The following is a 13,513-nucleotide window of genomic DNA, read 5'->3' on the forward strand; positions in this document are numbered from 1 at the left end:
TCTTTTTTAACTCGAGTGGGTGGGAGAGCCAGAGACAGGCAGCGAGCAGCTCTCTCGAAGGAGAGTGTACACGCCACACCTTGTAGCACGCTCGGGACCCTATAGTCTCTGCCGGAGCGCGATCGTTCTTTTTATCTGCGCGCACGCACCTGATGGCGATGTACCTCGCTCGCTCCCCGGTACAGGCGAAAGTGATGTTTCGCTCTTCTTCGCGGGGAGTCATTTTTGGCCCATTGCCTTTTTTCATGGCGGGACGGCTTTTCCTTGGTCTCCCTCGCTGGACCAATCTATCATACTGTTTTATATACGGAACGAGAAAAGTGCTAACGGGACTGTTGCGCAAATGTTGTTATTGATATTATGAAATGCGCGGGGTGTTGAAAACCATCGCACGGCTTGTTACATACCATTATCACAGCGACAAATCTATAATCGCGCCAAACTTTTTACACACAGCCATAGTGTAAAATTGAGCATGACTTGTATTTCCGCGAATTTCAGTTGCGAATTATCCACTCGCTTCGTACTCCGAGGTGCCGAGCCCGCCGACCGGCGAACGTCGAACCGCGCTTGCCGATCGTTTAATCGCGCGAAAAAAAAAATTGGTTTGGCGCGACCGAATCAAGAATCGAGTTAAAGTTCGCCGGCGCAGAGACGTAACCGCGTGCTTGAGCGCAGAGTAGTGGCACGGATTCCGTCCTGGATTTCGCGAGGTGCTTTCGCCTGCGCTGCGCGCAGGCATCACAGGCCAAGTGCACAGACAAGAAGACGACGACGACGACGACTATCTCTTTGCGCCACAGAGATATACCCCCTTCTCTTTTGCAAATGTGTATATATAGATATACACACGAGCACCTTGCCTTTCTTTCGTGTTAAGGAGACTCGGACGAGTATGTACGGCGGCTCTTTCTCTCCCATCGCATCGTATGGCTTTTATATTTTTGGTAATTGTGGTTATTCAATCGATCGATCGATTCCTTGGCATAATGTACGCGAGCAACGGTTTATTGGTGAAATTGCGTTATGGTTGTGATTTATATTTTGTGTCTTTTCATTTTCAAAATACTTTATCCTTTCAAAGTATAAATGTCGATTAAATTAATAAAATCAAAATAAATTTCTCTTAGAAAAGAAAAAAATATTTTTTTTATTTGAATGTTATTACCTTGTTACCCCCACGGTATCTCATCTTTTTTTCAACAAGTCCGTCGGAAACAAAGCTCGAATTAATTGCAACGTTTATCTATTTTTCACCGGATGTAAGCCCTACCGAATCGCCATTTAGGTTTGGAACGAATAAAAAAATATAAAATGAAAGTATTATCGTCGATTCTTTCTCGTTGAAGAAAAAAGAAAATTCGTTTAGAAAGCCACGGTTCAATTTTCTCAGCGTAAAACGCAAGCTCGCGTGCAAAAACAGAAGTAACAAAAGTAACTGGAAACGTATAACTTCGCCAGAAGGGAAAGAAACAATACCAATCCGTCGTACATCGAATATAATTAGCACGCGCGGCTTATAAAATCTCACACTTGTGTTGTTACGTAATGACTTAAGAAATGAAATTGTACCAGTGCATTTCGTTTTGGTACTCCAGGAATCCACGGATACGTAACCATTTTACCAATTTCCAACTCACGACAATGCGCGATTCCGTATACACGTGTAAGCCCTTGTATGCTCTCTCTCTCTCTCTCTCTCTCTCTCTCTCTCTCTCTCTCTCTCTCTCTTACACACACAGCGGAGATACTCCTAATTCTCACGCACACGTAACTCGTCGCCTCCTCTCTTTCACTTCTTCTTACTGTGGCCGTATTTTTGAATGATGATATTTTCGCTTTACTTGCGGAGAGAGGTCCTTTTGTTCGGCTGTAATTTTCGTTCCTTCTTTTTTGATCCTGTCAAAGGAGCTTGTTTGCGGCATTTTTCAACTTGATAGAGTGATCAGGCGAGTAGATTCTTTTTCGCGGTAAGTGATTTGGCTGTCGGAGAAATGATTTATTTTTATTAACAGTCACTTCTTACTTTCATCAGAAGCTAATTACTGTCCCTATAAATAAATAAAAACTACTATTCGGGTACCATATCGCACAAAAAGTTTCGAACTGCCGCACTTTAATGTGTAACACAAAGGATCAACGTGAATTATCACTTAAGAATGAAGAAAAATTACAGCCAAGGCCATCTTAGACAAAACGGAAAAAATTAGGATAGACATTAAAAAGTCGTAATAGTAGCACGAGACCTCCGAAAAAAATGTTGCAACATTACATTTTGGAACCCACGTGCGAATGCGCAATAACTCGATTCGCTTAAGAGATAAACTAGATCAGCGTCACGCTTGGCTTTCGAGACATTGGTCTTAATTACGGGATACATATAATGTATATCGCATGGACTTTCAGTAATGGCATAAATTTACTCAACTCGCGCGCGGTTCGAATTCGCGAGAATATTTATGAATGATGAAGCTTGGCAAGACGATTACACTGTACAACGTCCGTTTAACATTAATAAGTATATCACGTATAGATAAATCGAGTGCAAACTCGCTCTGATTTATGGGAAATATGTTGTAATATCGTATCAACTTCAATTTCTCGTCTCGCGCGCCGCGTTGCGGATTTAACTTTTGACGTGATGTTTTATGAAAAGAAAAACTTTCCAACCTAATGAATTGCTTCCGCCAATAATAAAACATCATAATTAAGTCGGAGCTTTATAATAAGAGACACACAGTGCATTTTATCCATTTGCTTTATCGCGAATGATTATTATATTACCGCTTGGGGAAATGTTTTCCATGTATGCGCGATAAGTGCGAATGCTTTTTCTTAGGCCGATGATATTGTGGCTGGACAATAAAATGCTAAAACTTCAGTACACTTTTTTTTGCCCTAATTAGATACTTTGGTCATTAGTTCGGAAACCAGCGGCAGTTCTCTGTTGCTCTAGTTAAAGGTACTTTTAATAGATTCTGGGATTTTTCACCGTATAAAAGTTTCATTGCGCGTGAAATTAAAACTTCTTCCCGCGAGCAAATCGCACATCCTTTCAAGCTCCAGCTGTTCTCTCCCTTTACAGATATGCGAAAAGGCACTTTCGCTGGTAGCAAAAAAGGAGGCTTGAAAAAATTTTTGATTTTCGACATTTCTTTGAGATTTCCTTGAGATCGTGGCTACAATATGATCGGAAGAATTGATATTCCGTGTTTTTGAATGGGATTCGCGTGAAATTTCTTCCGAAATATTCATGATTCGAACATCACGGTGGGCGCTGAGGTTTCTTTAAAAAAGTCAAGGAAACGAAATAATTCGTAATGTAGAAACATAATCCGAAATCCGCTGATCAGAGGTACATTTTAACGTAAAGGCTGAAATTCACAAGCAATCGCACTCGAATATTCAATAACACTGAATTTGTTGCATTTTTAACAAAATGCTCATACAAACCCCAATAAAAGTGATCCAACGGTCCCTCAAAACCAATAGGTTCCAAGACACGCATAAACAAAGAAGCAAAAGCGCGTGCGCCCAACGGTTTCGAGTCGTGTAAACGTGTGCGCACGTTTTATGCGCGCTCGCATTTTACGGGCATGCACTTCTCCGAAAGAGCGCAGGTGCTCTCACTTCTCTTCTCTCTCTCCCTGCGCGGGAGAGCCTCAAAGTGTGTAAGTACGTGCAAGCGCAAAGAGGCAGAAGTAAAGGAGAGACCGCGCCGCTGCCGAAAGAATGCGAGTAGCCGAGCAAGCCAGACATCAGAAAAAAGAAACAGCCCGGCGCTCGCGCGTTCGTTCGTGTGTGTGTGTGTGTGTGTGTGTGTGTGTGTGTGTGTGTGTGTGTGTGTGTGTGTGTGTGTGTGTGTGTGTGTGGAGACTATTATGTGCGACGTCGAATAAAAAATGGAGCTCGTCCAAGGTTTAATAAGCTGTCGATGAATTGTATCGGCTTAAAAATGTGAAAGGCAAGCGGCGGAAATTCTTGGAGCTGCAGTCGGCCGAAGAAAAATTTTCATAACGATGCGAGTGCAGCAAGGACAAATTATCCGGCCTACGCATCGTAAATAATTCTAAATTGAAGCTAATCACCTACCGATAACTCTTGAATCGAATGAGTCACGCCAGTCTCCCACTTCAATCCGGCAGAAGAGGAACAAGAAAAAAATCTTGGGCAGATTACAAATCGAAGCGTAGCCCGTCGAACGGAGCGTAGGTAGAGCCAATTACGATGACCACGACTCGCGAGGGAATGCGATCTTATCGTCGTAATTTTCCCTCTGCTCCACCGAAAACAATCTCGTCGCCTAATTAGCAATATAATCCCTCGCACGAGCAACGGACGAACCGAGCGCTCGACCTCGAGACAAAGTGCGTCATCGGACGCCCGAGCGAGGGTAGATATGGCATGCTAATGAGACGCTTCGTTGCGCGTAATGATGCAACGTTTACAAAAAAAAAAAACCAGTCTCGATTGTTTCGGATAAGCTGTAAAAAGAGATGAAAAGGAAAGATAGAACGAGAATAGCGATAGGACGATGAGCGACAATACAATCGAACACTTTTAGATTCGTTCTTCAGCGACTAATACGCGATGACGCTGGCTGCCGCGATCATTTCCTTTTCGCGTCGAGCATCGTGTGCAGGCGCGCTGTTCGGCTGTCAGCGAGCGACGACTTCCATCCAAATGATCATTAATCAAACGAAACTGCGCTCGAGCCTTTAGCGGAGAACAGGTTTTCTGGCAAGGCGGAAAAGGCGAAAAAACAAAACTTTCATTTCTGTCTCACGAGTGTATAGCTAGTGCATAAACCACAAATCGACGCTGGACTGTCACTTTTCTCTCTCTCTCTCTCTCTCTTTCTCTCGCTCATCAAAGAGTATCGAAACTTACAAGGCGGCAATGACTCGAAAAATTGACAAAGACATAGTGCGAACAATTAGAAAGTGGATCTTCTGCGTGAAAAATATCCACCACGGACGTTAATTGATGAATTGCTGGTTGTGTAGTAAATGGATGCCCCGACTTTGAACTGTCTTTCTTGTGTTTGCTTTCAGCACGTTCACTTTAACCGACTTCCCCAAAGCGCGGTCTGCTCGCACATACTTGACGTGAAATCGGAACTCCCTGATTTGTGTAAATTATTGTAAATGCATTCCGAGTCCCAATTAATTATTGACTGCTGAATATACGGATATCTTGAGGATCCTCATAGATGCACGTCTTCGTTAATTCGATATCTCTCTTTTTTTCGTGAGATCGGTAGCTCGTAATTGGCCTTTAAGAGATCGCTAAGTAATTTTACGACAAATATTTATAACTAATTTCCTGTCTGAAGTACTTAACGGCAAAGATTTTTCAAATGCATCTTCAATTTATTCAAGGAAAAATAACATTCGACTCACCTCCTTATAAAACTTGATCATATGAAACTTCATCAGTATTAACGGACGTCAATTTAAGATCGTGAAAACTAAAAATAAAATACACTACATGTCGTCGCGTGTGCGCAACAAATAAGATTAAAAAGCAAGAGAAGCAAAGCGCAGCAGATCCGTACGGATGTTCGCCCGTTCACCGACTGACTTATGGCGTGTGCGAGCGCGCTTACCGGCGAAAACTAGTCCATCGCTTGTAGTCTTTTGCTTTTTCCTCCTCGCGAGCGCCAGCGAGTCCTTATCTTCTCTCTCCTACACGCCGGAAATAAGCTAAAGGAGGGAATCATATACGTTTTACTTGGCAAACAATAGATTCGAGAAGAAAATAAGGGAAAAAGTTTGTAAAGACATAATTGGACGCTTGATTATTCTTTTTACATTGGTTACAATCAGAGGAACGAGGTCGACTTATCGGCGTTACGGCAACGATGATGTTGCGCGTTACCAGCTTATTTCGCTTTATGAAGTTGATCGTATAAATCATATTTCAGATAGACATGCCGTTGAGACTTCAATTTTTTACTCAGTCGCCTATGTCGCTATGAACGTTTTTGTGCAACTTTAGCGACAGCTCCATGATAAAAAGTGCTGTTTTGATGTATTGTCAGCAAACAGTAGCGTGAGAACTTGAGTCAGTTTATTCGATATCAATAAATCTTAACAAGCATTGATTTAACTCTGCGTTGCTCGTGTGTATTTATCGACTGGGAAAATCCAAAGCACAAATCGTACATGCGAATTTTTTTCAAATTAATTTTACTTTGTGAATACGTAAAAATCAGTTCATTCAGCAGAAATCACCTAATATTTAAGTAAAGTATATCGTGAGTGTAAGTGAAATATATTTGTTTCGTTATCGAGTGTGCTCGCACAAATATTTATAAAAAATATGACTCGATCACAAGCAGAAGCAATAATCTCGATCGCTTTTTGATGTCTACACACAGCCATTGCCAAACGTAAGGGGTAAAGCAAACAAGTAAATCTCGCCACTTCAAGCCGCTATCACGAAAAATCAATGATACGTGGCTTAGCACTGTGAGAAAAGCTGCTGAAAGCTCTTGTCGATAATTAATCGAATGATCGATCGTCGCACATCAACGATGAGAATGCAAATGAAAGCCCTCGAGGCTAATAAGTCTCCCATAGTGCATTTGAGCATAATGCAGCCGTGCGTATAGAACGCGCACTTCCTAGAGCATTAATGATCGTGCGACATTGAAAGTCTCACGTCTAGCGCGAGGCATTGATCTCTTACCGTGCGTAGAAATATAATATGCTGAGCTTTCACCCGTGAACGTTAATGACCGATGCCATGAGTTTTCACTCGCTGATCTTCTTCGGCTTGGTAGTTGGATTCCCACATGGCAAAATCTAATTATCCACCGAGTGTAGTCTGTACTTGATTGACATTTTGCGGGAGACGATGATCGCACGCTCATTGGCTTTGTCGTGAGCGCGCTTGTCTATCCGCGATGATTAAGACGCCGGTGGTCAACGAGATGATTGAGGACTTTGCCGGTTTTCACGTAATCGGATGTTATGCACCGAAATACGGGGATTGGGCATCAGTGTTATTCGCTGTTCGATTATCCTCGCGAGAAACCCAATGAAAATGCAGCGAACGTCCGAAATGTCGATCGTCCAAATGCTCGTCGAGTAATTTGCATCGGCAACGCGACCGTTCGTACTACCTGAATTGCACGTTGCGCGTGCACAGGCACTCACGTCAAGTCTAAGCCTAAATAAAGGCGAGGCTGTAGTAACATACATTTGCCATCCTGCTTCATTAGGCACGTCAGTCACGCGTTCGTAAACTCGAGCCCAGACGCCGACGCGCAACGCGCGAGCAACTTTCCTGGCGGAAATCAAACGGCTTGCGCCGCACAACATAGGAAGCGTTTCCAAAATTGGCAAACACGAGCTTACTTACGCAACAGGCACGCGTTGCATTACACACATGGGAAAGGCGTTATTTGTTTAGCGCCTTGAAAAATCGCATAATAATAGAGCGGAAACGAGTCCCGCGAGATGTATCAGGCCGCGCGCGCTCGCGCATTGTGTTCGTGATTATTGCGCGGGAGGGAGTCGCGTGCGAGCCATTGAACGCGCGATGATTTACGAGAGAAAGCTGGAAATTCGGAAAAGTGCAAAGAGTGCCGCGACGGCGGCATGCCCAGCCTGCCGTTCGGCGATGTTTCATCATTTGTCGCCGCGGAGTGAACACACCGTCGAGCGTTGCTCGGCAACATGTTTTTTTACGCGACGATTGCGATCGTCGGAAGGACATCTTTCTTCTCATTACAAAATATCTTTCGCACAGCGTGAAAGTCCCAACTTATCCCCCCCCCTCTCTTTCAGAAGTGAATGTCCACTTGTCTCGAATTTACGAGCGGACTGCCGAATGTATTCAGCCAAAGCTCGCGCGGCGACGTCGCAGCGACGATGAAAAGGAGCGAGCGCCAAATCCGATTTTATCAATTATCATCTGAGGAAAAAGAAAATGCGTCCAGCGTAATTTATTCGCGCGTAGGGACACCGCGACATTGGAATCGGAAAATAAGGCGAATCTACGCGTCATATCGCGCTCGTAAAGCCGTCCGAGTGCTAGAAAGTACCGGCGTTCTCTATATGCATGTGTACTTGTATGAATGATGCTGATAATAATAATCACAAATTCGGAGAAAGGGAGTGTATTCGCTAGACACGATGCTGCTGCGGCTGCCATTCATTTTTTACTATGTTACTTATTATCTAGATGAATGTCGTTTGACCTTTCATTTTCTCTGCGAGAACGCTAAAAGATATAATTGATCGACTACGTAGCGAATATATCGTATCTTCTTGCTTGAATTGATTATTCTGTTGTTGATTGTATGGAATTATCTTGTCTGACTGTTAAATGGACGTCCGTAGTCGTCTTGAAACAATCACGAATTGTTTGAAACAGTAAGGCAATGAATAAAAAAATTGTTCTCTCTTTTAATTTTCAATTGTTATTGCTTGCAATAAGTACATAATTTTGAAATAAATTATAGGCGTTAGATGAACAGAAAAGTTAGTATAAAGTAAATACGAAGATTTTTTCTCGAAAATGAAAGGAGTGAATCAAACTTTTTCAATTGCCAGTTGCATTATTTTATTAGCATCTTTTCTTAAATTGTTCTACGAACAATATGAACACGTTATTTTTAAAATTATTAAATAGAAATAAACTTAATTTATAATTAAAATTATCTTTTAATAAGCTGTTGGTCAAAGACAAACCATTCGCAAAGTATTATAAAATCTTCATCAGTCTACAATAAAAAAATATTCGTCTAGAGATAAGTAAATTGTTAGCTTGACATCTGCAACGTATTTGACCTTTCAACTCAAATGCAACAAGCGAGAGAAATTAATTATAGTAATTACTCAATTTACGTAACTTTGTTAATTTTTACAATTAACTATTTATTTTCCACGCAAATGTATAAAGAGTAGGGAGTTGCCGTTTTCTCAAGACAATTAAGCGTCCAATTTATACCAAAAAATTTCTCTTTGATCCGCATGGGTCGACACATGTTCATGACAATTTCTCCGCAATCGCTACAAATCAGGAAGCAGAGAGTTGTCCAAAAATGGCGCTCGTCTTGGGTTGGCTTTCCTCATTTTCTCCGCTGCAGTTACACTGAGTAACTATTTTTTCCGCGGACAACTCGTTCGCGATTTCTTTAACGGGACTTTCGGCTTCACCATCATCTGATCGATGCAGTCACGTTATTTTCAAAAGAGATTCTTCCGCAACTTCAAGATTTTTTAATTGTTGCTCTTAAGAATCGAGCGAGCAATTTCTTTCTTTATATTTCTTCGAATTTCAATGATGAATATATTTTATCAAAGATTTTAAATATTCACGAAAGTTTTAATAACTTGAGAGATTTATTTGATAGGTTATACAGAATAATTAATCTTAAATATGTGAAACATTTTTAAAACACTTTTCTTTGCGTAATTGATTAGTATTATTCAACATCCAAAAGAGCATCAACGAAAAACTAATTTCCTATCACAATTCACAGCTACCTTGTGTTTTTCAAAGATTTTTTTTCAACTACTTTGTCCTGAGATTAGTATTATAAAAAAACTGCAATAAACTATCAAATTTAATGCGCTCAACAATTATTGACGACTAGTGAAATCAGAGAAATATCTATCTATTCAAATATCAAATATCCAAATATCCAAAATGAAACTTTTGTTTTACGTTGATCTGCATCGTTGGCATGAATTTTTATAGCTTTGGCATAATTGTAAAACGCATTTATTTCCTCTCAATCAATAATTAAATTATTTCTGATTACATAGCACTGATTACAGACATGAAAATCTATGTTCCAATGGTTTTAGCTTGGCAATAAAGAAAGTAGTGAGATGTTTCACGAGGCAGCTGCAAATTCAGTTTGAGCTTCAATGAAACTTCTGCAACGAGCCGCATGGGTATAAAACCAATTATTATAAACTAATTCAAATTGTCCTGTTTGGAAGCATTATATTGAATTAATGTTCGATTAAATGTATATAGCAATGGTACACATAAAACAGTTCAAGGAATCTGAAGCGACTAAAGACTGCTGAGATCTAGGTATAGGAGCCTGATCATAGTATTCATTTTTTCTGTATTTTTAGTTTTGAAACCCACTTAAAATTTCATCATTTTTTCTAGATGGAGGTAGCTCTTGCTATATTATTCTATCACGAACAAAAGCTTTACGACTGCCGTAAATATCCTTACTTTTCCAGCTCATGCTGTTTGCTTTTTAAATTGTCATCATTTTTGTCGATTAGCATTTTTACAACAAATTTAGAAGCTAATTACTCCAAATTATTGTATTGAGCAGTAAATAAAAACTTTAAGTTGTAAATTTTGGAGGACCGTAAGTGAAGACATTTCCTAAATTTCCATTGCCAAGCAGAAGAGAATAACATTTTTATTCAATTGTAAATAATGCTCACTAAAAAGTATTCACTATATATTGACTTGATTACATTCTTCTGATGATATTGATAAATTTAGAACAGGTTTGTCAGTTCTTTGTAAATACTAATTTTAAAGAATTGTAAGTTATTGCAAACAATAGATCGTAACTTATTGAAGTCACTGGCATGCTCGGCTATTGAGCAACATTTATACTAATCTTGAATAGCCAATATAAATATTTTTTATATGATAATTAAATAACTAATTGAAAAGTTGTCAGGACTTGAAAAGGATATCTTCTTCTATAATTAGTGCATAAAAATTTCAATTTCGTTACATTGTCAAGTACTTTCAAGCAATACGATAAAATAATAATTATATTTTTAAAGTACGCACAGTCAAATTTCAAAAATTGATATTTCAGTTGTATTTTCCATCATAATTTTATAGTTCATTTTCCATGACAAGTTCAAAACAAAACAAAAATGTATGAAATTCTGAAGTCAAATCTATATTGCATTTCTTTCCCTTGACGTATAATATCTTACTTAAACATCGCAACTAAAAATAGTGTAAGTAAATATAGTAAGATAGATTTCTAATCATTCATGCCCCACTTTAACAGTATAAATAGGACAGACGCGAACTCTACAAAATTAGTATGATCGCAAATTATTGCCGACTATTGAAATCAGACTGTGCGAAATATTCAATCAAAATGAAACTCCTTTTCTTCATTTTGGTAGCTATCTGCATCATGGTTGTTCATTCTTCTCCTATAGTAAGTGATTACATTAACTTTAATAATTTATTACGTTTGAATATAACTTTGTATATTTGAAAATAAAAAATGTTTCAGCTTGATCGCCAAAAAAGAGATTCTGTTGGTCTGCCTCCTCACTCGACAACTAATGATGGTTCCAAAGTGATCCCAAAGCCAAAAAACTTGTACTCATTGTACTAATTGTACTATTAATAATAAAAAATGATAAAATATACAATTTATGTGTAACGAATTTCTTATTTATTGATTATAATACAACCACTGAAGATTTTAATATGTTATTTTTATATCAAAAAATATTTTCCAAACATAGACAGATTTATTATCATTTTCTTAGCTACTTCATACAATAATAGTTACAGTTAATTGATGAATTATTCCAATAAGATTAAACCATGTACACTATCAAATATGATAAAAGCAACCAATTTTTAACTACAGTATAAGCTCATTTTTAATTTTTCTATCATTGAGCATTTTAATTTATATTCTATTTTAATTTATATGTGAAAAATACATTGACTTTCAACTTTTTATCTTTATCTCATCTGTTGGAAGTGCATGACGCTTGTCAATGTTTGACAGCCATAGCACAAATTCAGTTTTAATAATGTTTTCAGCTCTTGGTCTAATTCAAACCATCCAAAAATATTTTAGTTTGATGAATAATAAGGATAAATTATGATAAAAAATAATCTGTATAAAATGTTGACAGTTTGCATAAATGTAATATCATGCGAAAAACAACTATTTGAAAAAGTGATTAAACGATTACGAAGTTTAACAAGAGAAGTACTGATAGTGAGTATAAATAAGAATACCAGATAGTTTGATGTCATCTAATGTAACAGAAGTAAACGGTAACAGTACTGAATAGTGAATCATTTACAGTAATACATATCTAATATGAAACTCTTACTTAGTCTTTGTGCAGTAATATGTGTCACTAGTTTTGTTTGCGTAAGTACAAACACTAATCTTCTGATAAACTAATTTATAAACACTGATTATCTAATGTAAGTAATTTATTTTTATATTTAAATATAATTACTTTAATTTAATTAATTGGCGCTTCCCAATCCACTGAACAGAATGCAGCAGGACCAGATGATGTAGCGGCTTGTTCTCGTGAAACTAACGTTGATATGAGTAAGATATATTTTGCAATACTTATATAATTATTCACATTATTGATAGATGTATTTAATTTTATGACTTTGAAAATTTTTTATTTTGTTATTTATAGATTTATTGAACGATATTAAAGTAACTGAAAACTATACTCCGCCCGAAAATGTAAGAAATTTTGCAGCATGTGTTTACAAGAGGGATGGTGTCGTAAGTTATATTTTTTTATTATAAATAAAAACTATATTAAAATAATTTTATTAACGAGCATTGAAATATTTATAAGATGAAAGAAGATGGTTCGTTGAATATGGATTTTGGTAATGGAAAGTTAGCTGAAGTCTGTAAAATAACTAATGGTAAATTTAAAACTTATACTCATCAACATTGACGCATGAAAAATATGTTTATATTAAACTCATACTTTTTATTGTTTAAGCTGGAAAGGATTTGACTGAAAACGTTGTAATATTAATGAAATGTTTCGTAGAACACAACGAAGCAGAGTTGAATTCCAAGAACGGAGAAGAATGAATTGATTGATTCATTCATTATATATGAAATCATAATTTTATCTGTTTTAATTAACGTAAATGTGTATGTTTGTATTAAATAATTACTTTCGGACTAATACATGTTTTTCTAAAAACCTACCAATTTTTTAGGACTTGAGCTGATGATTATTTTATAATTTTTATTTGTATAATTTTAGAATAATACAATGCACTATACGATCAAGATTTGACTGATATATAGCATAGAAACTTAATTATATGCACACGTTTCATGTCATAAATAATAATTATTATTAAAATTTTATCATGCTTTTCAATTCTTATAAGCATATACGTGATGAATAAAATTATGCAGTTTAATTCACGCAAGTTAAATAAAAACATGTAAAAGACAAATAACCTTCCATAGTGGATTATATTTTTCTTTAAGCGTATATAATAATTTTTTTTCGATATACAGAGATCAGAAATTAATTGATAATGCTTTGAAACGATATGATTACATTAAGTTGGAGAACTTAAAAAGCTAATTTTGATGCAAAAGAAAAACAAAGCTAATATAGAAGCTAAAGAAAATAAAAAATTCAATTTTAATAAACATAAAATCAGTGTAGATTTCCACAACGATCAAGAACACTATGGTCAGTTGAATATGTTATCTATAGCAAATATCATTTAAATAATAATAAAA

The 13,513-nt window shown here is 37.3% G+C and overlaps 1 protein-coding gene across 1 annotated transcript; it reads left to right on the plus strand.

The window, feature by feature from the left end:
• Positions 1-12,033: 12,033 nt before the first annotated feature.
• On the plus strand, positions 12,034-12,944 carry LOC131672633 (uncharacterized). The gene is made up of 5 exons (XM_058950007.1): positions 12,034-12,139; positions 12,271-12,328; positions 12,426-12,517; positions 12,594-12,666; positions 12,747-12,944. The coding sequence occupies exons 1-5, from the start codon at positions 12,086-12,088 to the stop codon at positions 12,839-12,841; spliced, it is 372 nt and encodes a 123-aa protein (XP_058805990.1). The 5' UTR covers positions 12,034-12,085; the 3' UTR covers positions 12,842-12,944.
• The last annotated feature ends 569 nt before the right edge of the window (positions 12,945-13,513 follow it).

This window comes from Phymastichus coffea, unplaced genomic scaffold, assembly GCF_024137745.1.
Source record: "Phymastichus coffea isolate CEN01 unplaced genomic scaffold, Cenicafe_Pcof_1.1 PCOF00155, whole genome shotgun sequence".
Lineage (NCBI taxonomy): Eukaryota > Metazoa > Arthropoda > Insecta > Hymenoptera > Eulophidae > Phymastichus > Phymastichus coffea.

Bases quoted from the DNA above. Each gene is read 5' to 3' on its own strand.
- LOC131672633 (XM_058950007.1), top strand. From the start codon at position 12,086: ATGAAACTCTTACTTAGTCTTTGTGCAGTAATATGTGTCACTAGTTTT. The intron at 12,140-12,270 runs GTAAGTACAAAC...TCCACTGAACAG, and splicing joins GTGTCACTAGTTTTGTTTGC to AATGCAGCAGGACCAGATGA. The intron at 12,667-12,746 runs GTAAATTTAAAA...TTATTGTTTAAG, and splicing joins AGTCTGTAAAATAACTAATG to CTGGAAAGGATTTGACTGAA.